Raw genomic sequence first — 27,820 nt, forward strand, 5'->3', positions numbered from 1 at the left:
TTCTTTTATGGATTAAAACTCAACACAACTTTAGAAAAGAAAAATGTGAAAGGACGAAGCAATATAAAAAATATACACATGAAAGCAGTTCAAACTCATTCAATTCTACCCTAAAAGACTAAACTTATCTTGGATCATTTAAGAATTAATTATTACCATAACAGCAGCATCAATTTCCTTCTGTTTTTTGTCGATTACAGCATCATCATCTTTGTCTTTTTCAAACTCCTTCTGACATCGGTTTAATAGCAACTTTCGAAAATTTACAGTTGCCCCAGGTTTATCTGGTATTGGAACTTTGAGCTGTTGAAAGTACAGAAACAATAAATTGGGGGACATGATCCAAGTAGACAGTACACATCACATATGCATGGTTTATAACTCCAAATTCAGCTTAGACCGTTTCTGGTAAGTGTGCACAGTCTATATAAATGTACAGACTATGCACAAGTGACCATATAATACAGTGCAGAAGGAGGCCATTCAGCCCATCGAGTCTGCACCAACCCTCTGAAAGAGCAGCCGACCTAGGCCCACCCCCCCTGCCCTACCCCTGTAACCCCACCTAACCTGCACATCTGGAATTATTCTAAAGTAGATGCAGAGTCAAAGGGCACTTACTGTTGTAAGACAGCGGCACATGTTGGCATAGGCAACAGAGAAGTTTGGTTCAGAGATAGCTTTTTCGAAGACCAGGTCAATTACTCCCTTTAATCGTTCTTCATTATCAATCGTCAATTCTGCCACCTGTTTCATCAACTGCTGGAACATCTGGGGTGTCAGTTTGTTCAAAATACTGCGTACCTTTCGGAACAGCTCCTAAGTAATGAAACATGAAGGTGCATGAATATTTTGATATGGGATTAAAGATATGAACAATCACACAAACAGGGATATCAAGTGTTACCAGCAGTTTCTGTATTAATAAATTATTCAGCTTATAAGGATGAAGCAGTAAATTGTGACATGCACATCAATTTTTTCCACTGTCTGATTACCATAGCTTGCTTAAGGGGGATTTTGGGGGGGGGGGGGGGGGCGGCACTAATGAGGTGGTGGAATGTAAGCAGTGTCATAGCGGTCTATCTGTTTCCCCCCCTCCACCAATTGGTGGTCAAAGAAAAGCTTTTTAAGAATGGTAGGATAAAAACTCCCTGATAATGTGCAACTCCATTAACTTCAATTGGAGCTGATGCAATGAAGCAGCTGGAGCAGCGCCAGCTGAGCATTCAGCAATACCAAGCCTTATAACAGTGCTTCCTCCTAACCAGGCAGTTTTAATTAATTCCACGGGCAGCTAAAAGAAATAAACACAATTATTTTTTTTTTAAATTTAGAGTACCCAATTCATTTTTTCCAATTAAGGGCGAATTTAGCATGGCAAATCCACCTAGCCTACACATCTTTGGGTTGTGGAGGCGAAACCCACGCAAAAAAAGAGACAAATCTAACATATGAAAAAGACGATATAATGTAGTTCCTTAAAGAAGTGTATTTTTCAGAAAAAATGCTGCTCATTTTCTCCTTTCAGTCCATAACCCAGGGCATATGCAAATGAGGTGTAGTTTTAATTTACATGCCACATCACACTTCCATAAGAGAATCCTGATATCAAGCTCACAAAACCAAACTGCACTGAAGATTTATAGTTCTGGAAGTCACAATTCAATTGAAAAGCATTTTACCTGTTACCTCAAGGTTATGTGTGTAAAACTGCATTGTCCCAAGGCCTACATAGATGACCCAGCATGAAAACTATCTATCCATGCAATTTATTGTTGAAGTGCACCATCAACTCAGCCACTGGGTTGATAACTGAACTGTCGATAGCCTGCTGCCAAATTACTGCTTGCACCCACCACCTTCACAAATCTAATTTTATGTGGATGCTTAATTTTTTAAATAGGGGATAATTTTATTTCTTTCTTTTTCTAATTTAGAATACCCAATTATTATTTGTTTTCAATTAAGGGGCAATTTAGCATGGCCAATCCACCTAACCTGCACATTTATTTTGGGTTGTGGGGGGGATCATTTAATTTCTACAACATGCATTTACATAACAAGCAGACAAGCGTCTCAAAATATTACATCTGGAAAACCTGGCCAGTATTAAATTAAATCACAAAGTTAAGCAACGTTCATTTGTTTTTAATATTTATTTGATTACTTCCAGTTTTGTACATTGGACACATTAATGCAATGCTATTTGCATTGATTTATAATCTGTTCTGTATAACGCCTGGACAAAATACCATGAGAACTAATTTCCAGGATAAATCACAAACTTAGTTAGAACAGCTATTGGCCAACAGGAACTACCATGTACAAGTGCTCCAAATGTTGAATGCTTCAAAGTATGCAAGCATACTTAATGGCCGATACCAAACTGAGCAAAATTCAGTGGGCTGAATTAGTTACTTCTATGAGTTTTCTCTAATATTTCCGTATCAACTTAATCTTGCTCCAAACATTTGATCATAAGCCTCTTTCTGTGTGTTTTATTTAAACTTTATGCCCCATCGCTTCCAGGGACCATGAACTTTGGATGTTCTACTTTTTGCTTCAAAAAAAATGTCTAATTTTTTTATATGAACCATAATTTCCTTGAATGCTCACCATTACCCAATATGGTTTTACCCTGTAAACACCTTTTCCCATCTACTTGAGCCAGGCCCCTCCTTAAGTTACACAAGTCAGCTTTCCCAGAGAAAATTTTAGGTTCGATATTGCCCGTTTTCTTTCCATAATTACTTTACACACTGATTATGGTGTGATCACCGTTAGCTGGATCACACTGAAGTTGTGGAGTTTGCTCTTCTTTACTTTCCAGATCCCACGCTCCTTTGTTTGACTGAAATCATTTTGATAAGTTTTCCATTGCATCCATCAAATTCTTCCTCTGCTTCTTTACTACTATTCTGTTATTCTATCCTAATTGTACATTTTGTTTAGAAAATGGTTTAAATTTTGGATGACAGATTTCACCCTTTGTGCAGCACAAAATAACAACAGGTTATGCTCCCACTGTGCCACCCGGATCTAAACGATTCAATTCGAGGTTGGCAAAAGCTTGGCCTTTAAGCAGTGTTTTTGTTTCAAAACTATTTCTGCCTCTGCAATATTAACAAAATTGGAATTGTTCACAGCTGGAATATGCAGTGAATCCACTGCAGCAAGCAATAATTAATTGAGGACCCAAACCTATGGAGAAATATCAATACATACCGTATTAGCATTATCATGTCTCAATGCCACATTGTGTATAGAACTTGCTTTAAAACTGCAACATTTAAAATTGACTTTTCCAATCCTCTGTAGAAACATAATCCAATGATACAAAATTCTTCCAAAGTTACCTGCGTTTTTATCAGGTCTGGTTCATCATCCTCAGTTGGTTTCTTAACAGAAGGTTTCCAGGCATGTTCTGCTTTCTTAAGTTGTATGTCATCATTGAGAGAGACAGTTGCAATAATTTTACGTGGCTCTTTCCTCTGGCCTTGCTGCGATCTTCTCGTACCCACACCTGAAGGCTTGAAAACATTTAATCATGCATACGATTAGAATCCATAGAATTCCGACAGTGCAGAAAGCGGCCTATTCGGCCCATCGAGTCTGCAGCAACCCTGCCAAGAGCACCCTACCTCGGCCCACTTCCTATCTCAGTAACCCCATCTAACATGCACATCTTTGGACACTAACAGGGCAATTTAACATGACCAATCCACCTAACCTGCGCATCTTTGGAATGTGGGAGGAAACCCACGCAGACATGGGGAGGAAGTGCAAAGTCACCACTGCATCACCGTGCCTCCCTGTAATTGGTCTTGATCTTTCTGGAAAACACAGGGATGTTTACTCTGGTACCATAAACACCGTTCAAATCACATGCAATATATCGAGGATGCTAAATTGAAGGCAAAGTTTTATTATTTAAACTTCAACAACAACTGCAGTTATAAATTTTTTATTCTCTTGTTAAGCTCACCATTTAAAACTAGTGACAATGCTCATCATGGGAGTTTCAGAACGCCTAGAATTATGAATAGCTTCATCTCACCGAGTGCGGATTGCCCGATCACTATTCAGCCCAAAAGAAGACGATCAATAAACAAGTCAAGCTTGCACTTATTTTTGGAAATGCAATGGAATGAAGAGACGACAATTGAGAGAAGAGAGCAGATTTCTACTGTACCAATTATTGGAGGACTGTAAAGATACTGCTGCATGTGTATGATTGTATTAGCTTTAGAAATGGAAAACTTGACCACGTCTCCCAGCTTGTTCATGGGCAAAAAAAAGCAAATCAGGAGATACATTTAGAGCATCAGCTCAAGAATTCACATGGTTAGAGTTGAGAAGCTGAGACTGAGGGCAGCACGGTGGCAGGGTGGTTAGCATTGCTGTCTCACAGTGCCGAGGTCCCAGGTTCGATCCTGGCTCTGGGTCACTGTCCGTGTGGAGTCTGCACATTCTCCCTTGTTTGCGTGGGTTTCGCCCCCACAACCCAAAGATGTGCAGGGTAGGTGAATTGGCCACACTAAATTACCCCTTAATTGGAAAAAATGAATTGGGTAGACTAAATTTATATTTAAAAAAAGAAACTGAGACTGTCCTGTCCTCGGAATAACTAAAGCTATATAAAGTAGAGGTGTTCAACAGCATGAGGGATCTGGACAGAGCAGATAGGGAGAAACGGTTCATGATGCTAGAAGGGCGGGCCAAATATAACTAGGACAAATTACTTATGCAGCGAATGCACTGCCAGAGCGTGCGTGGAGGCAGATTCAATCCTAGCTTTCCAAAGCATATTGAATAATTATCCGAAGGGAAAGAATCTGCAGGGTTGTGGAAAAAAGACCATGGGACTAGCTGAGCTGCTCTTGCATAGCCAATGTAGATGACAGTTTGTGCAGACCCCTTCTATGATTGGATCCTTCATTCTACTTTGCCAGTTCTACTTGTAGTAGCATTTTTATTTTTTAATAATCTCCACTAAGGTTTACCAGCTTTATGCATCAAGCAATAAATAATACATTTTAAGATGGGGAACAGAAAGGTAAATTTACGATTCCATCTGTGAACAGCCAATATTTTACCATGAAGTACCAAAGGAACTTGCCCACAAGAGTTAACCTGGTCTCTTTCAACATTAAAGTGCATAAGTTTGGCTTCCAAAGTAATCTAGAGTGAAAATCTTTAGTTACTAAAGACAACCAAAGCAGAGTACCAATAAACTGCGGCAGAACTAGATTTTCTCCATTAACAAAATTTATCACCGCTGCTCAAGAAACGCCGATGAGCCTTGACCACAGGTTGTAAGAATGTGTGTGTGTTTCCTTGTCAGCCCTACTGCAGAACTTCACTAAACATAGTCATGGACCAAGTCAATGGAAGTCCATGTTTGCCATCACCGTTTTAGGGCAAGGTACCAGAAGGAGATGGTATGGCTTCACAAGGCACCACCTTGAAATATCAACTATTCTTTTTTCTACCACTTGATTATAGTTTCCAAAGTTCAACTTACTGGGCCTCTCCCAATCGGTTGTCGTCCAGGAAAGGTAGCATAGGAAGGAGTGAAGTCTGGGCCACAGTTCATTCCAGTCAGCCTGCTTGGATCAAGAGGGCGAAGTGGAGTCTTGTTTGCCTATAAAATTAAATACACTTCAAAACCAAACCAATACAGAACACAAGGTTGACTATTTCTAAATAGAAGATTGATATGATCATTTAGACCCACCAATAAAAGTTTAAACTCGAACATTTAAATTTTGAACTTCCCAATTCCGCAGTCTGTACTGCAGACAGTATGTTTTCTTTTCCAAATGTTGCTATTTATCTGTCAATGCAAAGGTTTTTAAATTTATTCTTGGGATGTACGAACATCATTACTGCCCATCCCCAACAGCCCTTCGGAAGGCGGTATACCACCTTAACCGTCGCACGTGTAGTAGTTTCATAGGAGTAGCTCACCGAGACACTTTACAAACCAGTTAAAATTTAATCACAATCCTGTCGGTCTGGAATCCTATGTGGGCCAGGCTGGTTAAGGGCAGACAGATTTTCTTCCCCAAGACATTGGTGAACCAATCCAGCATTTTCATGGTCACCACTGCTTCATTAGCCAGATCGTTTTTTTTTTTAATTTCATGTTTATTTAATAAATAGAAGTCAAATTCTCCAACTGCCATGGTGGGTTTTGAATTTAAACTTCCAGATCATTAATCTCTGGATTATTGGTTAAGTTACATTACCACTATGTCATCATACCTTGTACTTACAAGATAAAGCCAGAATGTCAATTTGAATGAGGGCAAGCAATATTTGCACAGTCTAGCCTCTTTTAACCCCAACCTAAAAGATGATAATTCCGACTCTGCAAGGCCACAGAAGATTGACTGGAATAAAATTATCTAATATTCAGATTTATTTTTCTGCCCGCACACCTACTTTAACAACCTTGATTCCACTCTTTCCACTTGCATTGTACGTCCTTTCAAATGTCATCCTTCCCTGACCAAAGATATTAATTATTTTTCTGAATCTTTTGTTTATCCACATATTTCACCAGACCCCCAGTAACTTGCAATCAGCTGCATTCTTAAATGTATTGTACTCCTTAAACTAACTATAGCCAAACTTCAATTTTAAACTGCACAAATCCAAGCCATTTGTATAAATGGAAAACAAGATCCCAATACAGTTTCCTCGGTCAAAACATTACTCACACCGTCTTGGATAAAATTCCATCACACCCATCTCTGCTTTCTGACCCCACTACATCCCATAATAATGAGTCTATGAATTTTACAAGTGTCTCTACAAGCATGTAGATAGAACAAATATGTTTTGTATTGTTAGCTTGTTTCCTTGGCTACAGAAATCCATTATTTCAGTTTTTTTTGAACAAGTTAACTTAGCAGATATAGATCAATGTCATTTCATTTGCACTGGCCAATGTCTGGGCCAACATTTGTAGGGTTCAAGAAATCATGTAGAAAATGGGACAACCTGGAGAGTGGAGCAGTTACATGCTTTCATTAGGCATTATCAAGCCTTAGGACAGGATAAAACCGATAATAGTTTTCCAAACTAGTCTGGAGACATAGGTTAACGCCGCACAAGCTCCTTTCTGTCTAATTGTTCAATCCCCTTGCTTAACAGGTGGATAGCTATTTAGCAAATCAGGTAGCAGAAGATTCACAACTGATTTATTGTTATAGTATAAGTTAGTACGAATACCATTTTCCACTCTCCCCTGCTGGATCCTCTCCCTGTCCAGAAGCAAACGCCTGCTGGGGGAAAAGCCATTTCCAAAAAGTACACATCACACCTGCTTACAACGCACTCTGAAGCTAGTCTTGGCTTACGCTTAAAAGGACCTGCCTTTCTAACATGGTCATCCTTCTGACCTGGAGTGGTTTCGAACCATATTAGAATAGCTTTAAATTTGTTGTTAATTTTTTTTTGCATCTTGCTTCCTTAAAGGGATGGGGAACATAGTCAACCTACTTATTTCTGCATGGGAACGAAAAGAAGAAAATACAGTTAATCTGGTATATCAATTAGAATGCCTCAGCAGCTTGATTTATTGCCTAAATAAAAAATATAGTTAAAGGAATGGTTGTGCCGATTTCAGGGCAAATGAGGAAATGTGGAGGCAGAGCGCATATTGGTTACTTAATACTTCTAAAAAAGGATACATTTATATTGCAGGAGTTGGAGAGGGAGGTTAAGAGGTATTTGATATGATAACAATTGGCAGGGGAGATGCTAAATAGATTGGCATCAAAGTTTACAAGTCACCTGTTCCAAATGGGATGCACCCTAGATTGTGGAGGGAAGCAAAGATGGAAATAGCAGAAGCTTGGACCATAAACTTTTCAATCCTCCACGGATAGATGAGTGGTGTCAGCAGGCTGGAAGATTGCAGATATTATACACCTGTTCAAAAAAGGAGGGAAATAAACCTGATAGCTACAGGCCAATCTGTCAATGGCAGGAAAACAATCCAGAACAGAATAAAAGGGCAAAATTAATTGTCACTTGGAAAAATATGGATTGACAAACCAGCATGAAATTGTTCCAAATAGTGTCTGTAAACTGAGGGCAGCTCATTGAAGGAACAGAGGGTTGATAAAGGTAGTGCAAGAGATGCCATCAAAAGGTTTCTGAAATTGGAGAATAGAGCCGAAAAGATATTTTCTTGATTGGGGTTGCCTCCCCAATGGGCCACTGTTCGGACTATTGCTTGTACAAACAATGTGTTTGGGTATATTTATTGTGTACAATTTGTATTTGTGGGTGATACCATTACAGATTGGATCTTAAGAGGTGGGATACACGGCACTTAACATTGGCAGAAGTGTTCAAGTGGTGAAAGTGAATATTCTGCCGAAGTTCTTGTTTATCTTTCAGGCTCTCCCGATCTTTATACCAAAGGCCTTTTTTCGGAAAGTGAACATGATCACTTCAGACTTTGTATCGGCGGGCAAGGTGCCATGGGTGGGGAAGACCCTGCTACAGAGGCAGAGGCAGCAGTGGGGTTGGCGTTGCCGAACTTGCTTCATTATTTTTGGGCGGCGAACGTGGACAAGGTGCAGCACTGGTGGGAAGGAGATGGGGTAGGAGTGGGCTAGGATAAAGGAAGAATCTTGTAAGGGGTCTAGTTTGAGGGCTAGTGACAGCAGCTTGCCAATGGCTCCAAGTAGGTATTCAGGGAGCCCGGCAGTGCAGTCCACAATGAAGATATGGAATCAGTTGAGGAGACATTTTAGGATGGAAGGGATGTCGGTGGTAACACCGTTGTGCGAGAATCATGGGATTCAGCCAGTGTGGGTGGAGGGAAGTGGGGCTGGTCAAGGTGAAGGATCTGTATTTGGAGGAATGGTTCGCCAGTCTGCAGGAGCTAAGGGAGAGGGTAGAGCTGCCGGAAGGGGAGTGCGATCAGGTATCGGCAGGTTAGGGACTTTGAAAGGTCTGGAGGAGGTTCCCTAGGTTGCTGGGATACCCCCTGCTGGAGTGACTGCTGTTTCCGGATGTGGACGAGGAGGAAGAATTGGGAATATATACAAGTGGCTGGGGGAGCGGGGAGGCGAGTGGGTGGTGAAGATTAAGGAGAAATGGGAAGTAGAGTTGGGAGGAGAGATCAATTGCGGAGTGTGGAGTGAGGCAATGTGTAGGGTAAACAGGACCTCCTCTTGTGCAAGGATGAGCCTGATACAGTTTAAGGTGGTATGCAGGGTGCATAGTGACTCGGGCGAGAATGAGTGGGTTCTTTCAGGGGGTAGCAGATGAGTGCGAGGTGTGGGCAGGGGCCAGCGAATCACACGCACATGTTTGCTGGGAAGTATGTATCCTGGGGTGTTTATTTGCTGTAGTGTTTATTTGCTGTAACCTGTTTTAATTCATGTTTATAATAAAAATAAGTTTTATATTTTTAAAAGAACAGATGTTGTGAAATCGTGTGTGAAGGTGTAAGCTTCAGAAAGGCAAAAAAAGTGGCAAAATAGTAAATATTTTGAGCATAAAAAGGCAAACCGTACAAAGATGAGCTAGGCAGTTGAAGTATTGTTTGCAATTCTATGCAACACACTTGTAGAAGGGATGTCAAGGCTTTGAAGGTCCCAAAGATTTACTAGGTTAATACAAATGATGAACGACACCAGTTGTCCGCACATTCTCCCTATGTCTGCTTGGGTTTCCTCTGTTTTGTTCCGAAAAGTGCTTGTTCGATGAATTGGACATTCTGAATTTACCCTCAGTATACCCAAACAGGCGTTGGAGTGTGGCGACTCGGGGATTTTGACTGTAACTTCACTGCATTGTTAATGTAAGCCTAATACGACACTAATAAATATATATATTAACTGGAGAGCTGGATGTGTCATCGAAATGGCAAAAGCACAACAGCTGAATGGTGCCTTTGATGCAGTAGGAATTTAGGATTACATAGTGTTTACAGCAACTGGCCATTCAGCCCAACAGGGAGGTTCATGCTGGTGCCTAGCTCCAGACAAGTCTCTTCGCCTGTTTAACTGTATCAGCATATCCTTCTGTTCCTTATAACCTCATATATACCTCTAGCTTTCCCGCAAATACTTAATCGGCAACTGCTCCTTGTGGTACAAAAGAAGTTTCTTCTAAATTTCCTATCGGATTTATTGGTGACAGTTCTATAGTTATGGCGCATGGCAAAATAATGTCTACGTCTACGCTATCAATGCCTCCATAATCTGAATGGCTTCTTTTAGTTCACCCATCAGTCTTCTCTTTCCCCATTGGTCCTAGAACAAAGGGATTTGAGTGGCTGGAAATAGACAACAGATGTCATCAAAAGTGCTGTCCCATTTTTAATTGCTGCCTCAACTTATCAAACTTTTAAAAATTCATTTTCTCAGGAAATAGGGCGTTGATGTGTGCAAGAGCTTAAACTCTAGAAATTAAACATAATATTTGTAAACACAAAATTAAATATCTGGAGGGAACTACAATTATAAAGACAACATGTAGCACCACCATTTTAAAAGGCCAGTACTCTAAGACAATAGATTCCAGTGGTTTTAAGTTAACTTGGATTTGTAATAATGTTCCAATGTCATCCTCACCATAAGTTTTGTAAGAAATATATTATGCAGCAGCATGATCGTTTAATCAGACAAGACTATAATTTAAAAGTAATCTTATGGGCATGTGCATATAGATAAAATGCATAAATCTGACTTTCCCTACTATGTTTGACCACATGGCATTAATATTTGGATGACGTGGTATTTTGATACAACTAACCAATGGTCAGCACTTCACTTCAGGTGCATTAAAACCTTTCTTTCACACACTTCTCATCTTCAAAATTTTGAAACACTTTATTCTAATCCTGAATAGTATGCAAGTGATCCCAACCAGTGTCAACTAATTTTATGACACTGTTGTTGGACATAGTTCTTACCTACTCTGCACTTTCCTTCTGGCTTAAAAGACATAATCTACGTCAAGACTAAAAAAAAAAGCACCCATCAAAATTTATTTTGACCAATATCGTACAAACAGAAAAATAAAAGCAAAATACTGCAGATGCTGAAGATCTGAAATTTTAAAAAAGTGCTGGAAAAACTACGGTCTAGCAGTTATCCGTGAAGAGACAAACAGTTAATGTTTTGATTCCAATATGATTTCTTCTGCTGAGGTTTCCCAACACTTTTATATTTATATTATGGTATCCACAGATTCCGGGTGGCGTGAGGAACAAAATCCACGCTTCCATAAATGCTGATACATGGTGAAAATACTTGCACAAGTTATGCATTACAGGGAAGAGTTTACACGTATTACTAATCAGGGTAGATCTAAAGAATGCTTGACCAAAAAATTCAGTCATTGCCTATACCCCAGCCAACAAAATAAAACTCAATAAACCTGTTTCCGGAGCTTTAACAGATTAATGTTTTTTTTGGACTAGAACAAATGCAAATAAAAATTCAAAAGCTCCGAAGTAAAGCATAATTGCATGCCACAATGGATATAAAGCAATGACGATCAAGAATGATGCTTTAATGGGAATTAAAACTGAAATGGCTTTATATAATTAGTGTACTTAGTACTCACCAGACAAGAGGTTTCTGTACACATAAATGGAAGATAGATTTAGAACTTATTCTGTGATTTTTCTCCTGTTAATTCATTAACCCAAAAGATTTACACAAGTTGCATTGCTCTGGAGCAGGAGAACAAATAGCATGGGAACATCTCGGCTCAGGAGTCTTTAAATTATAAAAAATTACCCTCGCAACATTTAAGTGAATCAAAAGCAATGGAACTGTTTTTTAAAAAATGAATTACTTCTTGGCTCTCTAAAGCAAAATGCAGCAGATACTGGAAATTGTAAATAAAAACAACAAATGTTACAAATACTCAAATCAGACAGCATCTGTGGGGAGAAAAACAAGAGTCAACATTTCAGGTTGATGGCCTTTTGTCAGAACTCAGTCCTGAAACATCAACTTTCTTGATATCTCCAGAGATGCTGCCCAATCTGTCAGGTACTTCCAGCATTTTCAAGTTTTCATTCCTTTTAGGTTATTTTAAAATACCTACTGCTAAAACTACCACTTCAATCAAGACGTGCACTGCGTACCTTATCCAACACAACATCACTAATCGCTGGTAGGCCTTCGGGTTTCTGCATGCTAGCAAAGATGAACTGGAACCCCAAGAGAAATTCACGGTCATATTTCTTCTTGTCCTCAGGATTAAGTGGTTTCCAATTTTCTAATAGATGCAAATAACATTAAAAATTAAATTGTGTACATTTTCACTTTATACCACTATATGGTTATGGAGTATTTGAATTAATATAGTGTGATGAAACCAATAGTTTCAAAGCTTGTATTTTTGAGACAGATCCCAGTTGAAAAAGAGAACGGAAATCCCAGTTTCCAAGGAAAGCAAAACTGAAACCAGGATTGGAAATGTCTGGGGAGACAGAAGCTGGTTGGAACCTTATGAAAATGATGCAGAAACATCAGAGCCCAAATAATGATTATGATCCGAGTGATGTAGTACAGAAAGGCTGAAGAAGACAGAGGCTAGGCCCAGAAGTGGAGAGCAGACAAATATACAGCTGCTGCAGCTGTTACTTGAAGCTAACATTGTTGAAGCTATGCCATTCAGACTGTTGTTGACAGAGTTGAAGCTACCAGACCGTTGCAAGCAGAGTTGATGTGGTTCTGTAGACTTGCGTCATTTTAGATGAATAACATGCCCCTGGGTTTGCTGACCGCTGGGGATCAGGCGAGACCCTAGACAAGGAGGAGCTGAAATTTCTCATGAGGAAAACAGAGTTTTGGAGGACTTTGTGACTGAGATTGATGCACTTTATGCTGCCACGCCAATTCATAAGATCTATCTTAGCTGTAGCTTAGTTGGATGGATAGCCCATCATAGACTGTAGTGTCTGTTAAATCATGTTTAATTTGCATTGATTTTGAATATAGGTGGTTACTCAAGGGGCAGCACAATGGCACAGTGGTTAGCATTGCTGCCTCACGGCACCGAGGTCCCAGGTTCGATCCCTGCATACAGTGGTCTGTATGGTGTATGCACATTCTCCCCGTGTTTGCATGGGTTTCGCCCCCACAGCCCAAAGATGAGCAGGGTAGGTTGATTGGCCACTCTAAATTGCCCCTTAATTGGAAAAAATGAAGTGGGTACTCCAAAAAATTTTTTTTAAATTTTTTAAATATAGGTGGTTACCCAATGTAATTATTATTGTTTGTATTGTGTGAGACTTGAAAACTGGAATTTTGTGCCTTCATTTTTACTGTTTTTATCATTTGGATTTCTGATATTTCTTTTAAAAATTGTTACTGATCTCGACCAAGATCTTAACAATATTCATCACCTTCCTTCAAGACTGTACAAACTTTACACTTAAGCTTCTATCTCTCCTCATATTCCACCGTCCTTCCACAAAACAATAAAGTATTCCCCATCTGCAGGTGAATAAATTAGAAATGGAATTTCCTTTGCTTAAAATATTCAGTGCAACAAACAGAGGGGAAAAAAACAAAGCTAGACGTACAACAAACTATCAGAAATATTTCCAATATTTTTAGCTAATGTTGGGCTAAACATCTAGATCTACGGCAGTTTATCTCCATCTAGTGGCAAATGACCAAATAAGCATAAAAGACGAGTTACTGCTTGAGCAATTACGACATTTATAGCTTGCTGTGTACAGTAGTTTGATGTATTGGATACAATCAGAATCAGATTATGATGCTTACACAGCATGGGTCAGGAAAGTGATAAAGACCTGGTTAATTACGCTGTCCAATTAAAAAAGCCCAATGGTCTCTGTGCTTCCAGAATTTAATAACTAAAAGGTGATTTGACAACTGCTGAAAAAAGTTCGACTAGTTTTGTAATCACTTACATATATTAACAGAAGTCTTCGCCTCCACGACAGGTTACATGCCCCCAATTTGGGCTTTGCAAATGTTTTAGTTATGGAATTTTTTGATTATATTTCCCTCTCACCTTCTTTATATTGATATTTTTGATCTAATAATTTAATTCCATCTGGCTTGATGTTCTCTACATCTTGTTTATCCTCCTTTTCTTCCCATGTTTCCTCGGGCTCATCACGGGCGGATGGAATTACTTCATTCACTTCGATAGATGCAGCAGCAGGCTGAGCATCAGTCTCGGGTGCAGGTTCTTTTACCTGAGACTGTAGAAAAACAATTTTCTTTAAGTGTACAATTCCTAATTGATAGTTTAGATCATTTTGAATTGATGTTGGCATCATTTAAATGAGGCTTCTAAATACCTATGATGTGGAGATGCTGGCATTGGACTGGGGTGGGCACATTAAGAAGTCTTACAACACCAGGTTAAAGTCCAACAGGTTTGTTTGGAATCTTTTTTGGAAGCTTTTGGAGCGCAGTCACTCACCTGATGAAGAAGCTACGCTCTGAAAGCTTGTGATTCCAAACAAACCTGTTGGGCTTTAACCTGGTGTTTAAGACTTCTTACTGTTCTAAATATCTGGGAGCACATGTTTGGGTTACATTATTATTAATGGTTCATAGAAGTGTCCAAACAGTAGTTTTGACAGGTGGCATGACACTTTCCACAAACATATCCTGGGCTGTTACTTGCATTAGTTGATAATAGATGTCTTTTAAGGATTTATAAAACACATCCCTTCAATGACAAATTCTCAGGGTCCATGAAATTAAGGTAGCCAAAAGAAGATTGCTTCCCAAAATGCGAAGTCAAAACTATGCAAACTAAAAGTACAAAAAAATCTTCTATACTACAAACCAGAAATTTATTGTGAAGTAATTTGAAACTATTTTGCTGGGAACTGTAAATTAAAATAATTGGGAAGAATTAAAATAATTGTTCCAGAAAGAGGTTTAATAATTCACCTTCACCACTAAAACCCAACTATTTTTTGTAGGTTTTTTAAAAAATCATAGATAAAATTACACCTAATGGGAAAAGAGTTTTTATTAAATGGTTTGATTTCAACATGTTTTTCAATTGCTGATTCAAAGCCAAAAGAAGCCTTCTTTCCAACTGTAATCTCTCGCTGATGTGCAAGAAGGGGAGCAATAGAATCAAGATCCAATATGGTCAGTATTCCACTGCCTAAAAGGCTATGAAACACAATTTAGAACACAAGTATGAAACCTAGAGGGTCATAGAACATAGAACAGTACAGCACAGAACAGGCCCTTCGGCCCTCGACGTTGTGCCGAGCAATGATCACCCTACTCAAACCCACGTATCCACCCTATACCCGTAACCCAACAACCCCCACCTTAACCTTACTTTTTAGGACACTACGGGCAATTTAGCATGGCCAATCCACCTAACCCGCACATCTTTGGACTGTGGGAGGAAACCGGAGCACCCGGAGGAATCCCACGCACACACAGGGAGGACGTGCAGACTCCACACAGACAGTGACCCAGCCGGGAATCGAACCTGGGACCCTGGAGCTGTGAAGCATTTATACTAACCACCATGCTACCGTGCTGCCCCGGGTCAGATCATATCAAAGGGAAGCAAGGTGCAAATAGTTCTTGATACGGTCTACTTGAGCTCATTTATTGATTTGTTAATCTTTTAAAATCATTTATCTTAGCATTTCCTTGGAATTTCAATGCAACATGCAAACCTACTCCACATGTCAAAAGTCATTACAGCACAGAAGGCGGCCCATCAAATACATGCCGGCTCTCGGTAGAGTAATTCCTCCCATTCCTCCGCTCTACGTCCATAGCCCTGCAAGTTTATTCACCATTGAAAATTATTGATTACCTACTTCCACCACCCTCACTGACAAAACATTCCAGGCCATTATTACCTGCTGCATGAAAACATCGTTCACACTCCTGCATCTTGTCCAAAGCCACAAACGCGTCTCCTAGTCTTTCTCAATCAGCAAATCAGAACTGCTTTTATTGGTCTACTTTATCTGTACAGCACCTTTAACATGGTTTAGTGTTAATGGCATTCTTCCAGTCTTCATTATAACTTTTGATGACAAAATATAGGTACTACCAACTGGCCTTGCCAGTAGATATCTTCCCTAATCACCTATAGGAATTAGTAATGCTACATTGTACTCAACCACTTCATAAAGCAAAACAAGTACCTCTTTAAAAGCATCTAGTAGGTCGCCAACTGCTTCTTTCTTATTCAAGTCCTTCAATTTCCTCTTCTTCTTTGGCACAGATACAGCTGCTGCTTTAAGGAGAGATTTTAGTGAGCTGACAACATTCAGAATTATTCTACTCCAGTATTGGATCAATCCTACAGATAGGTATATGTAAAGTCCAATGATGCATTGGATGACCATTGTCTTAATCGTCTGTAAACAGCAAGCTAACACAATTTTAAGTTTCTGTTCGTGAAGTTGCCAAGACAGAGCTAATTTTTGATTATGCTAAACTTACAACTTAGCTACTCATAGAATATACAGTGCAGGAGGCGGCCATTTGGCCCAACGGGTCTGCACCGGCCCTTGGAAAGAGCACCCCACTTAACCTTTTCTTTTGGACACGAAGGTCAATTTATCATGGCCAATACACCTAACTTGCATATCTTTGGACTGTGGGAGGAAACCGGAGCACCCAGGGGAGAACGTGCAGACTCCGCATAGACAGCAACCCAAGCCAGGAATCGAACCTGGGACCCTGGCGCTGTGAAGCAACTGTTCTAACCACTGAGCTACCGTGCTGTCTTATTGGCGTTAAGGAGAAAAATAAAGATATATACAATATAAAAATCGATAGCAGTCAGATAGTCTAAATCCAATACAGACAGTATTGGCATATTGGAAGGCTTCAATCAATATTTAGCACTATAATTTGTGTTTTGCACAATTATAATTACTCTTGTAAAGCCTGGTACATCTTAGAATACCACTCAGTCCATCTGCTTTACAATTTCGAGCAATCGAAATCAAGCACTCCAGATATTTCAATCAGTTGAAGACTGAATAAAACTTTTGTTCCATACACATTACATATATGTGGTCGTTGGGTATGGTGGAATAAAATACCTGGAATTTGGAATTAAATGCTAACAATGACCAGGAGATCATTGACAATTTATTATAAAAACCCACCTGGTTCACTATGTCCCGTAAGGAAGGAAAGCTGCACTGCTTACCTGGTCAGGCCTACATGCGACTCCAGACCCACAGCAATATGGTTGACTTTTTAAAAATAAATTGAGTACCCAATTCATTTTTTCCAATTAAGGGGCAATTTAGCATGGCCAATCCACCTACCCTGTACATCTTTGGGTTGTGGAGGTGAAACCCACGCAAACACAGGGAGAATGTGCAAACTTCACACGGACAGTGATCCAGAGCTGGGATGGAACCTGGGACCTCGGCGCATGAGGCAGCAGGACTAACCACTGCGCCATCACGCTGTCCTATGGTTGACTCTTAAAACGTCACTCCATTGTATGAAACCACTAAAAAAGGTACAAAAGGAATGAACCCAGACAGACTACTCAACATTGATTTAGACATCAGAAAAGAAATGGCAAATCCAGCTCTGTCTCCTCAACAAAGTCTTCCTATTTTGAAAAAACTATTTAGAGTATCCAATTATTTTTTTCTAATTAAGGGGCAATTTAGCATGGCCAAGCCACTTACCCTGCACATCTTTGGATTGTGGGGGTGAAACCCTTGCATACATGGGGAGAATGTGCAAACTCCACACGGACAGTGACCCAGGGCCAGGGTTCGAATCCAGGTCCTCAGCACCATAGGCAGCAGTGCTAACCAATCTGCCACCACGCCACCCCTCAGCAAAGTCTTCCGAAATAACATCTGGAGACTTGTGCCTAAATTGGGCAGGCTGTCTCACAGACAAATCAAGCAACAGCCTGACAGTCATAATTATAGAATCATACTTTACAGATAATGCCCTAGATACCGTCACCACCACCCCTGGGTGAGTCAAGTCCCACTGGTAGAACAGACTAAGCAGAGGCGATGGGACAGTGGCATACAGTCGCCCTGGAGTCATCAACATCTGCTCTGGACCCCATGAAGTCTCATGGCATCAGGTCAAACAAGGGCAAGAAAATCACCTATTTACCACAAATTAAAAGCTAATGAATCAGTACATGTTGAGCTTTGAACCCACCCAACTTTGAAGAACACACATGTATCTATGCAACCAAATTTTTGATATTTATGGGAAAAAAGATGAGTCCCTCAACATAGAATCTTCGAGAATGTGACCAATTAGAGGACATTCCCTTTATCTGTATTGGTCTCCTGCACCTGACCAATTACCAACCTACATCAATTAGCCAATTCCACGTGCTTTGACAATTTCTTGTGTAGAACCTGATCCAATCTTTCCCAGAAAACCATATACATTTAGACATTATGGATAGGAGTGTCTAAGGCTTATTGAAACAAAATTAAACTAGACTATCGAGTTATGCCCTACCCATCACAAATCCATGCTGACACCCTGATACTGCTCCTAGTAACAGCAGCTTCTACAAAACTGATGTTAACTGAGCTCTGAAATTTCCTTTACAATTCCCTTCCCCCACCAAATTCACAATCTTAGCAATTTTTCAAAAGAGCTTTGGAAAATGATAAAGGATCTGCAATTTCCCCACCTATTTAAAAAAAATCCAATAAATAAAAGATGAAAGATGCAAGCTTCCCCTGTTTCACTGTGGTGAAATACGAGATCCTGGAGATTTACTGATCATCCTTACCTTTTTGTTCATTTACTTAAAAACTAAAAATCAATAAATTCCTCCGACTTAATTTTGTGTTCCCCGTATCCATTTTTTCTCATTAACCTTTTTGAAACTCATTACGTTCCTTAAATCCTCCTGATTTATCCCAGTCTGCTAGATTTCCACTTTCCTTTGCATTTGTACAAGACAGTTTAAGCCTGACACCGGCTCGTCTCATTTTTTTGTCTAAGTGGGGCTTTTGCTTATTCGGTGCATTTCTATGATACCAATTTCTCTCTGCTTGCAAGTTTAGCCATAAATGGCTCAATCCCATTAGTTAGATGCTCATAAAGCTTTCAATTTATGTTACAAATTAAGGAAAATAATTAACATGGTATTAGAATACAAGTAGGAAACTAATTTTCCATAGCAATGTTCTGACCCCAAAAGCAACATCAATAATTTACCATCCACGTATAAAGGCTGGTACCCTGAAAGCATCCAAGTATTTTTTCCCAGAACTATCAAATGCTAATAGGCTAATGTAATAGAACCCAAGCTGCCGATATCATAAATTCAACACAATACAGCACTGCAAAGTAGTTTAAAGTTACATAATTGTTCCAACTAATTTTCAAAATAAGCTGCAATATATATCTGTTGAATTAGAGGACAAAAGCCACAGTAGTTCATCAGCTACAATATTGAAACCTGGACACGGAAATAAGGTTTATTAACTAAGATCTTTCATTAATACCTTGCATAGGATTGTCATTTGTCTGGTTTAAAGATGCTGCGGTTGATGAGGCATCCTGTGATTGGATTTCTAAATTGTCCTCCTCCTCCTTCTCAGAAGGTACCAAGACTACAGCACTTGCTTCAGGCTTTGTTGCTTCAGGTTCAGAAATTGGGCTGATGTCAGATTCCTGCTGAGCTTCTGAAACTTTGGAATCCTGCCCTGTTGGAAGTTCCAGACCATTAGTCATCTTCAGCTCTTCGGGTTGTGCAATGGGAGAATCAATTTCAGCTTCAAGGGGGGGTCGTGAAGCTTCGAGTGGAGCTTCGAGGGGGGGTCGTGGAGCTTCAAGGTGAGGCTGTGGAGCTTCAAGCGGAGCTCCTGGGGGAGGTCGTGGAGCTTCGAGGGGAGCTTCGTGGAGAGGTCGTGGAGCTTCGAGGGGAGCTTCGTGGTGAGGTCGTGGAGCTTCGAGGGGAGCTTCTAAAGGAGGTCGTGGAGCTTCTAGGGGAGCTTCGAGGAGAGGTCGTGGAGCTTCGAGCGGAGCTTCGAGGGGAGGTCGTGGAGCTTCGAGCGGAGCTTCCAGGGGAGGTCGTGGAGCTTCGAGCGGAGCTTCTATGGGAGGTCGTGGAGCTTCGAGCGGAGCTTCTATGGGAGGTCGTGGAGCTTCGAGCGGAGCTTCTATGGGAGGTCGTGGAGCTTCGAGCGGAGCTTCTATGGGAGGCCGTGGAGCTTCGAGCGGAGCTTCTATGGGAGGCCGTGGAGCTTCGAGCGGCGCTTCTATGGGAGGTCGTGGAGCTTCGAGCGGAGCTTCTATGGGGGGTCGTGGAGCTTCGAGCGGAGCTTCTATGGGAGGTCGCGGAGCTTCTAGGGCAGGTCGTGGAGCTTCAAGCGGAGCTTCTAGGGAAGGTCGTGGAGCATCGAGCGGAGCTTCTAGGGAAGGTCGTGGAGCTACGAGTGCAGCTTCTAGGGGAGGGCGCAGAGCTTCGAGCTGAGCTTCTAGGGGAGGTTGTGGAGCTTCGAGGAGAGGTTGTGCAGCTTCGAGCGGAGCTTCTTGGGGAGGTCGTGGAGCTTCTAGGGGAGGTCGAGGAGCTTCGAGCGGAACTTCGAGGGGAGGCTGCGGAGCTTCGAGCGGAACTTCGAGAGGAAGCCGTGGAGCTTCAAGTGGAACTTCGAGGGGAGGCTGTGGAGCTTCTAGCGGCGGCAGTGCAGCTTCAAGGGGAGGTTGTGGAGTTGCAAGGGGAACTTCGAGGGGAGCTTCAAGAGGAGGTCGCGGAGCTTCTGGGGGAATTTCAAGGGGAGGTCGCGGAGCATCGAGGGGAGGTTGCAGTGCTACGAGTGGAGGTCGTGGAGCTTCAAGGTGTGCTTTGAAAAGAGGCCGTGGTGCTTCAAGCAGAGGCTGCGGCACTTCGAATTCTTGACCAGGGTCATCTTCTTGTCCTGCCATAGCACCATTACTTTCCACTGCCAAATCTTTTGAACTAGATTCCTTGGCAATCGCCTCTTCTTTTTGCAGTTCTTGGACCTTCTCAGTTTCAATTTTCTGCATTTCTTTAGCTGCTGGTGGCAAAGAAGTAGGTTCTGTCAAAGGGTCCATTTCATTATCAGCATGATCAGATGGTAAAGAATCTGTCACGGTCACATCACAAGAGACTACATTGGTTGTAGTGTCATCTGGCTCAGTGACCGGAGTTTCCAGCACTTCCTCAGAGTCTGTTAATTTAGTGTTGATTTCAGACTTGCTTTCCACTTTGTCAGGTGTAATAGATTTCTCAGCTTTGTTCAAGTCATCTAGTAGTTTAGTTGCCACTGCAGGAGACTTTGGCTTATCTAATAAAACCAAAAAGAATACTTATTAGCAGAATTAAAACAGCTTCACTATTATGCAACTGAAAACAGTTGCTAGCATTGTGGAGCAACATAAACACAGTGATGCACAAGATGGATACAAGCCTGCAATCACAGGTTAGAGCCTAGAGGCGGAAACAGCTGGGAAGATGGTGGCTAGTGGTAATGTTCATAGAATTTACAGTGCAGAAGGAGGCCATTCGGCCCATCGAGTCTGCACCGGCTCTTGGAAAGAGCACCCTACCCAAGCCCATACCTCCACCCTATCCCCATAACCCAGTAACCCCACCTAACACTAAGGGCAATTTATCACGGCCAATCCACCTAACCTGCACATCTTTGGACTGTGGGAGGAAACCGGAGAACCCGGATGAAACCCACGCACACACGGGGAGAACATGCAGACTCCACACAGACAGTGACCCAAGCCGGGATTCGAACCTGGGACCCTGGAGCTGTGAAGCATTTGTGCTATCCACAATGCTACCATGCTGCCCCTAAATGTCATTGAACTGGTAATCTAGGAGGTCTATGGGCACAAGTTCAAATCTCACATTAGCTGGTAGAATTTAAACTCAAATTAAAATAACATGGAAAATAAAGCTAGTCTCAGGAATTGTAACCACGAAACAACAATTGTCATAACAATCCATCTTGTTCGATAATGTCATTTAAGGGAAAACAATCTGCCATGTTTAGAAGGTCTAGCCTACAGGTGACTCGATACCCCAACAATATGGCTGGTCCTTAAATGACCGCTGAAGTAGTCTAGCAAGCAATTAAGTGCAAGGGCAATTAGGGATGAGCAACAAATGTTGGCTTTGCCAGCAACACCTATATCCCTTAAAACAAAAACAGCTGGGGTAGCTGACAAATCCATATTAAACTGAGGATATCGGCAACTCCCATTTAAGCCACTTTCTAAGCGTCTGCAGCTAGCTTACCTGATTTGAAAAGTATCATGGTTTGGCATTGTTGAAGCCAGGACTGCCTTCCAACGAATGGGTTGGCAGCAGTCCTTGTGCTGAAGTTTAAACAGAGTTTACTTCTTCAGATAGTCACAGAAAACATAGCCAACAGGTGCCATGTAAAGTCAGTGACTGAAAAATGTGACAGTCAACAAGTGTAAAAGAAAGAAAACTGCTAATTTCTGTAGCCCTCAACCCCAACCACCGCTCAACACAGTGAGCTAGTATTCTAAATAACAATGTTCAAAATTGTACAAGAACTTGCTGAATTAAAAACAATGGTAAACTTGTCCCAGTGCATCAGTTATACAGAAGCCAGTAAATAGGGACAAAAGTAGCTCAGAATAGTAATTCTTTTTTGTTGCCTATCCATCATGATTAACCCCAACTTTTAATCCACAGGTGGTATGTTGAGTGTGATGGGAGATCATGACTGGCCAGGGTAAGATTTCTTGGAAGAGATGGTGTCATCAGGTATCCCCTAACACAAAACGATAGCAATACCCATGTGTACAGATCAATTGTAAATAAGTTAGGAATTTAGTTTGTTTTAATTGTTGCTAGAAGCTAAATATAAATTATTAGTTACAAAAATGATTGCAGAAACAAATATTAGCAACCAAAATTACAGCATTAACTTTTCATCCATATCAAAAATATACACCATCTCGTTTGATTGGATGAGTGAAAGCACATATTTGTCACAATCTAATGATCAGCTGCTTGACTCACCTGGTCGGATGACGACTGGCACTGGATGAGGATTTTCCCCATTAGTCTGTACGGCACTACCTCCGTCCAAGCTTCCAGCAGACTGTTGAATGGAAAGGACAGCTGATTGGTACAGGACAAATCCAGTTTTGATTTTCAGTGTCCAATTTATACATACAGCCATAATTATTTTGTCTTGTGTCCAAACCTTTTGTATGTTGTGTGAAAAGAAGCAATCCTAAACTCTTGATTTAGGATTGTCAAAATTTTGCAGGATGGTGCAATACTAGCAGTGTTTCGAACATACAGTGCAGGAGGCTATTCGGCCCATCGAGTCGGCACCAACCCACTTAAGCCCTCACTTCCACCCCATCCCTGCAACCCCTCCTAATATTTTTGGTCACTAAGGGCAATTTATCATGGCCAATCCACCTAACCTGCACGTCTTTGGACTGTGGGAGGAAACTGGAGCATCCAGATGAAACCAACGCAGACACGGGGAGAATGTGCAGACTCTGCAGTGTCCCAGCGGGGAATCAAACCTGGGACCCTGGTGCTGTGAAGCCACAGTGCTATCCATTTGTGTTACCGTGCTGCCCGAAAGAAAAGAAATTGCTGAATAGCCACAGATGTAGCTTTAGGTGACAATTTAAACTAATTTTAGTAGCAAATTCCTTCCATTTACATATGTACCTCATTTGCATATAGTTACTTCACAGCTCCCACCATTCATGGAAATAAAGTAGCCGCAACATCTGAAAGTACACATTGCTTTTCATTTGGTCTTATTTGACCCATTAGCATGGTCCGTGCCTTGTGTTTTTATGTGTATTTAAACACCCGACTGTCCTCTATTGTTGTCTTATCCATCATAGAATGCCTACAGAGTAGAAGGAGGCCATTCGGCTCATCAAGTCTGCACTGACCCTCTAGAGGGTACCTGCCCTATTCCTGTAACCCCATCCAACCATTGGACATTAAGGGGCAATTTAGCAATGGCCAATCCACTTAGCCTGCATATCTTTGGACTGTGGGAGGAAACCAGAGCATCTGAGGAAATCCATGCAGTCAGGGAAAAACATAGTCACCCAAGGACAGAATTGAGCTTGGCTCCCTGCTGCTGTCAGGCAGCAGTGCTAGCTACTGTGCCCTCCCGCGGTTACTAATCAAAAATACAAGCCAGATTCCTTAACTTGCCGCATGCAGCTAATGTATTGGATGACGCAGATCTCCCAGCTAAGCAACATCTCAACTTTTTCTTTTTGCTGATAATCTTGGATTCTGACCATTTGGCACATTAAATAGATGTGATGGAATTCAAATCAGAACAATGTTTAATTGCATTTCTAAACATCAAGTTCACAGTTTAATTGCGGAGCATTTAAATAAAGTTGAAGCAACTCATGGCACTAACTTGAATCTAGCCTGTGAACATGACTAATCCAGGCTGCACCCCCTTATCAGTAAAAGTCACTAACCCCACATTATCAAGTTCCAAATGGTTTAATCTTAACTAGCATTTTGAGGTCACCACCACCATCAGTTTTTTAAAAAGTTTTCTTGGTGGCGGTGTGCACGCGATAGAAGCAGGGATATTCATGTAGCACAACTGAAGGTGGCCAGATACAATGATATATTTTTTGAATTAGGCAGATTAATTAATACCACATACAATTGCTTGCTTGATTTAAAAAAAAAACACTTTAGCAAGAAGCATTCTAAAGTCACACTTATCAAAGGACTCAATGATGTATCTATCACATGTGCACTGTTTCTCAATGACAAAGAAACAATAATAATTTAATAATCTTTATTGTCACAAGTAGGTTTACATTAACACTGCAATGAAGTTACTGTGAAAATCCCCTAGTCGCCACATTCCAGCGCCTGTTCGGGTACATTGAGGAAGAATTCAGAATGTCCAATTCACCAAACAGCACATTTTTCGGGACTTGTGGGAGGAAACTGGTGCACCCAGAGGAAACCCATGCAGACACGGGAAGAACATGAAGACTCCGCACAGACAGTGACCTAAGCCAGGAATCGAACCTGGGACCCGGGAGCTGTGAAGCCACTGTGCTACCGAGACGCCTACTTTTCACAAAATTCAAGGCATCGTTAATAAAAATCAAAATGTCATACACAAAAATTAGCTGGTGATTCAACATAGAGTCTCCTGTTTGCTGTTCATAAAACTTAGCACACTTTTATATGTTGCTATATTCTCCACAATCTCTCCATTTCGATGTGAAATTGCTATTTCTGTTAGTTTTAAAATTTAAGACCTAGCTGATGGGTAAAGGCACCGACCCATTTGGTAATTTAAAAAAACTATCAAGAAGCACCGAGGCACCCATACTCCAGACTAAGAAGTTCATAACTAAATCCAACTGTTTATAGACATGTGTACAAAGCAAAAAAATCATTAGCTCATGGTATGGAGAGAATACATGGTGGAGTCAACGGGTCATATTGTAGATATCTCTCATTTCTATTATTGATTAACGGTCGAAAATGCAAAAGGTGGAGGAAAATTCCCTGGAGGAATCATTTCACTTAAATAATATGCAACATTCCACAAGCATTTCTCACACTACCCAAGGACAACTCTAAAAGCTGGTGAGAAAATTAATCCGCCTAAATATTTTTGAGCTGGAATTTCGGCTGGACAGCTGAGGACAGATAGTACAATGCAGAATGCAACAGCTGTTTTGCATTCAAATGGCAGCCATGAATTTGCATGGTAGGCATTCTTTATTTACAACCTTTGAAAATAACTACTATTTTTTTTTTTAATTTAAAGTTCCGTATTATTTTTCTCCCAATTCAGGGGCAATTTAGCATGGCCAATCCACCTAACCTGCACATCTTTGGGTTGTGGGGGTTAAACCCATGCAGACACAGGAAGAATGCACAAACTCCACAAAGACTAGCCCAGGGATGGGATCGAACCCAGGTCCTCAGCGCCATAGGCAGTAGTGCTAACCACTGTCACCATGCTGCCCATATAGCTACAATTTTGAAAGTGCAGACTCCCTCATAGCTGACCTATAGCCATTTAGAAGTTTATATTATTTCACATCTTTAATGATATTGCTGCATTTGCCAGTCCGAACAGATTCAACTTAGTAAAAGAAACCTCATCGCGATGGAGTAAATAACCTTCAAAAGCTCTAGGTCTTCTCAGTTGATGGTAGAAAACATTTAACTATCGATAGTGATTAGTGATAGTGGTTAGTTTGCATGGGAAACCATTAATCTTCTCTTTTGTAAAGTTTCTGATACACAGATGGCCTTGAAATGTTGCAGCAATTTGAAGAAATTATTTCAACTGAAGTGTGGGGTGAAAATTGAAGGAAATATCCAAGTCTCAAGCTACATGCATGTGGGACATTTACTGGAGGAGGAATTGACACACTAAACTGTACTTATTCAAAGTTCATACTTGTGCTGCCATTACTGCATAGAAGCTCCTCCCACCCAGATTCTTGTAACTATCAGAATAAAGAGGATTTTTCTCACATAGCTAAGGATCTCACACGTAAAGGAACTCTAGACACAAAGATTCTATGAAACCATGTTCAGATTCTACAATAAGACCGTACCCACAATTTTTCATCAAAATATAGGTTTTCCAAATCAACCTTAAAATGATCAGATTAAAAGTATTTACATATAGACCCGAATTGGAGAAACTTCAAGACCTGTAAATGGATTACAACGCAATAAATTTGATACACTGTATAGTAATTGTTTTCCATTCTGCCTTTAAATGGTCAGTTACAATAAGTCCTTTATTATTTAGCAATCAAGACCACATGTTCTGCCATGAAATTGTCATGGTATAGTAGCAAATAAAGAATTCAAAACAGTCGATGAAAGGCATGATCAGAATTGGACCAATGTATTTTTTGGAGGTGGTAGAAGAAAAAGAATATAGGTACAGGTTCCTATTGGATTGGATTGTTTATTGTCACGTGTACCGAGGTACAGTGAAAAGTATTTTTCTGCAAGCAGCTCAACAGATCATTCAGTACATGGGAAGAAAAGGGAATTAAACAGAATTCAAGAAAATACATGAGAATACATAATAGGGCAACATAATATTGCCATATTATCTACTCAAAGGACAGATCAATTGATAGTACAGATGCCAACTCTCCTGAGAAGCAAATGAAGCACTTGTGTCATGCTGACTCGAGTGCATATAAGCAAAGCTTAGTCTGTAAACAGTCTCAAATGTATAATATCTTGCAATGAAAATGAAATGAAAATCGCTTGTCACAAGTAGGTTTCAAATGAAGTTACTGCGAAAAGCCCCTAGTCACCACATGCCGGCACCTGTCAGGGAGGCCAGTACAAAAATTTAATGATCAGAACCTGAAAATACTGTAGTTGGCACTTCCCATAGTTAATTAGCCACTGCGTCTCATCGGAGCTGTCGAACCCATAATGAGGCAGGTTTGAGGCTCATTTGTTAAGCACCTTAGGAACAGGTATGGAATCGGAGAGTTCTCATATTCTGGTTGGCTCATTTAGCACTGCCCAGTTTGTTGACATAATGATTCAATATGAAGGTTTCAAATATGTCGAAATATCAGTGTGGTGGTTCCAGGGCAAAGCGCTAGACAATAAAGTTTGCAATCAAGACTATGGTCAGACTTTATTTGATATTTCCTTGACATACAATCATGATTCTTCTGATGTTAACTGAGCTATGGCACCAAAATGTAATTCCAGCATTACAACTCTGTCTACACTTCAAAGGCACTTCATTAGCTGCAAAGCTGTTTGGGACGTGATAGGCACTATATACATACAAGCC

The 27,820-nt window shown here is 40.7% G+C and overlaps 1 protein-coding gene across 11 annotated transcripts in view; it reads right to left on the minus strand.

Moving 5' to 3' along the window:
- eif4g1a (eukaryotic translation initiation factor 4 gamma, 1a) overlaps positions 1–27,820 on the minus strand; it is a 149,568-nt gene that overhangs the window by 48,656 nt on the left and 73,092 nt on the right. For 9 of the 11 annotated variants that reach the window (XM_038815991.1, XM_038815994.1, XM_038816000.1 and 6 more), the window contains 9 exons: positions 23,017–23,098; positions 19,493–21,298; positions 16,169–16,260; positions 14,038–14,230; positions 12,134–12,267; positions 5,528–5,647; positions 3,360–3,533; positions 622–819; positions 157–303 (listed from right to left, as the gene is read on the minus strand). In XM_038815991.1, coding sequence (XP_038671919.1) covers positions 157–303; positions 622–819; positions 3,360–3,533; positions 5,528–5,647; positions 12,134–12,267; positions 14,038–14,230; positions 16,169–16,260; positions 19,493–21,298; positions 23,017–23,098 — 2,946 coding nt within the window. The remainder of the gene's footprint in view (positions 1–156; positions 304–621; positions 820–3,359; positions 3,534–5,527; positions 5,648–12,133; positions 12,268–14,037; positions 14,231–16,168; positions 16,261–19,492; positions 21,299–23,016; positions 23,099–27,820) is intronic. The other 2 variants (XM_038816001.1, XM_038815993.1) reach the window with 1 other exon arrangement.

The sequence above is a fragment of the Scyliorhinus canicula genome, chromosome 13 (assembly GCF_902713615.1).
Source record: "Scyliorhinus canicula chromosome 13, sScyCan1.1, whole genome shotgun sequence".
In the NCBI taxonomy this organism is placed as follows: domain Eukaryota; kingdom Metazoa; phylum Chordata; class Chondrichthyes; order Carcharhiniformes; family Scyliorhinidae; genus Scyliorhinus; species Scyliorhinus canicula.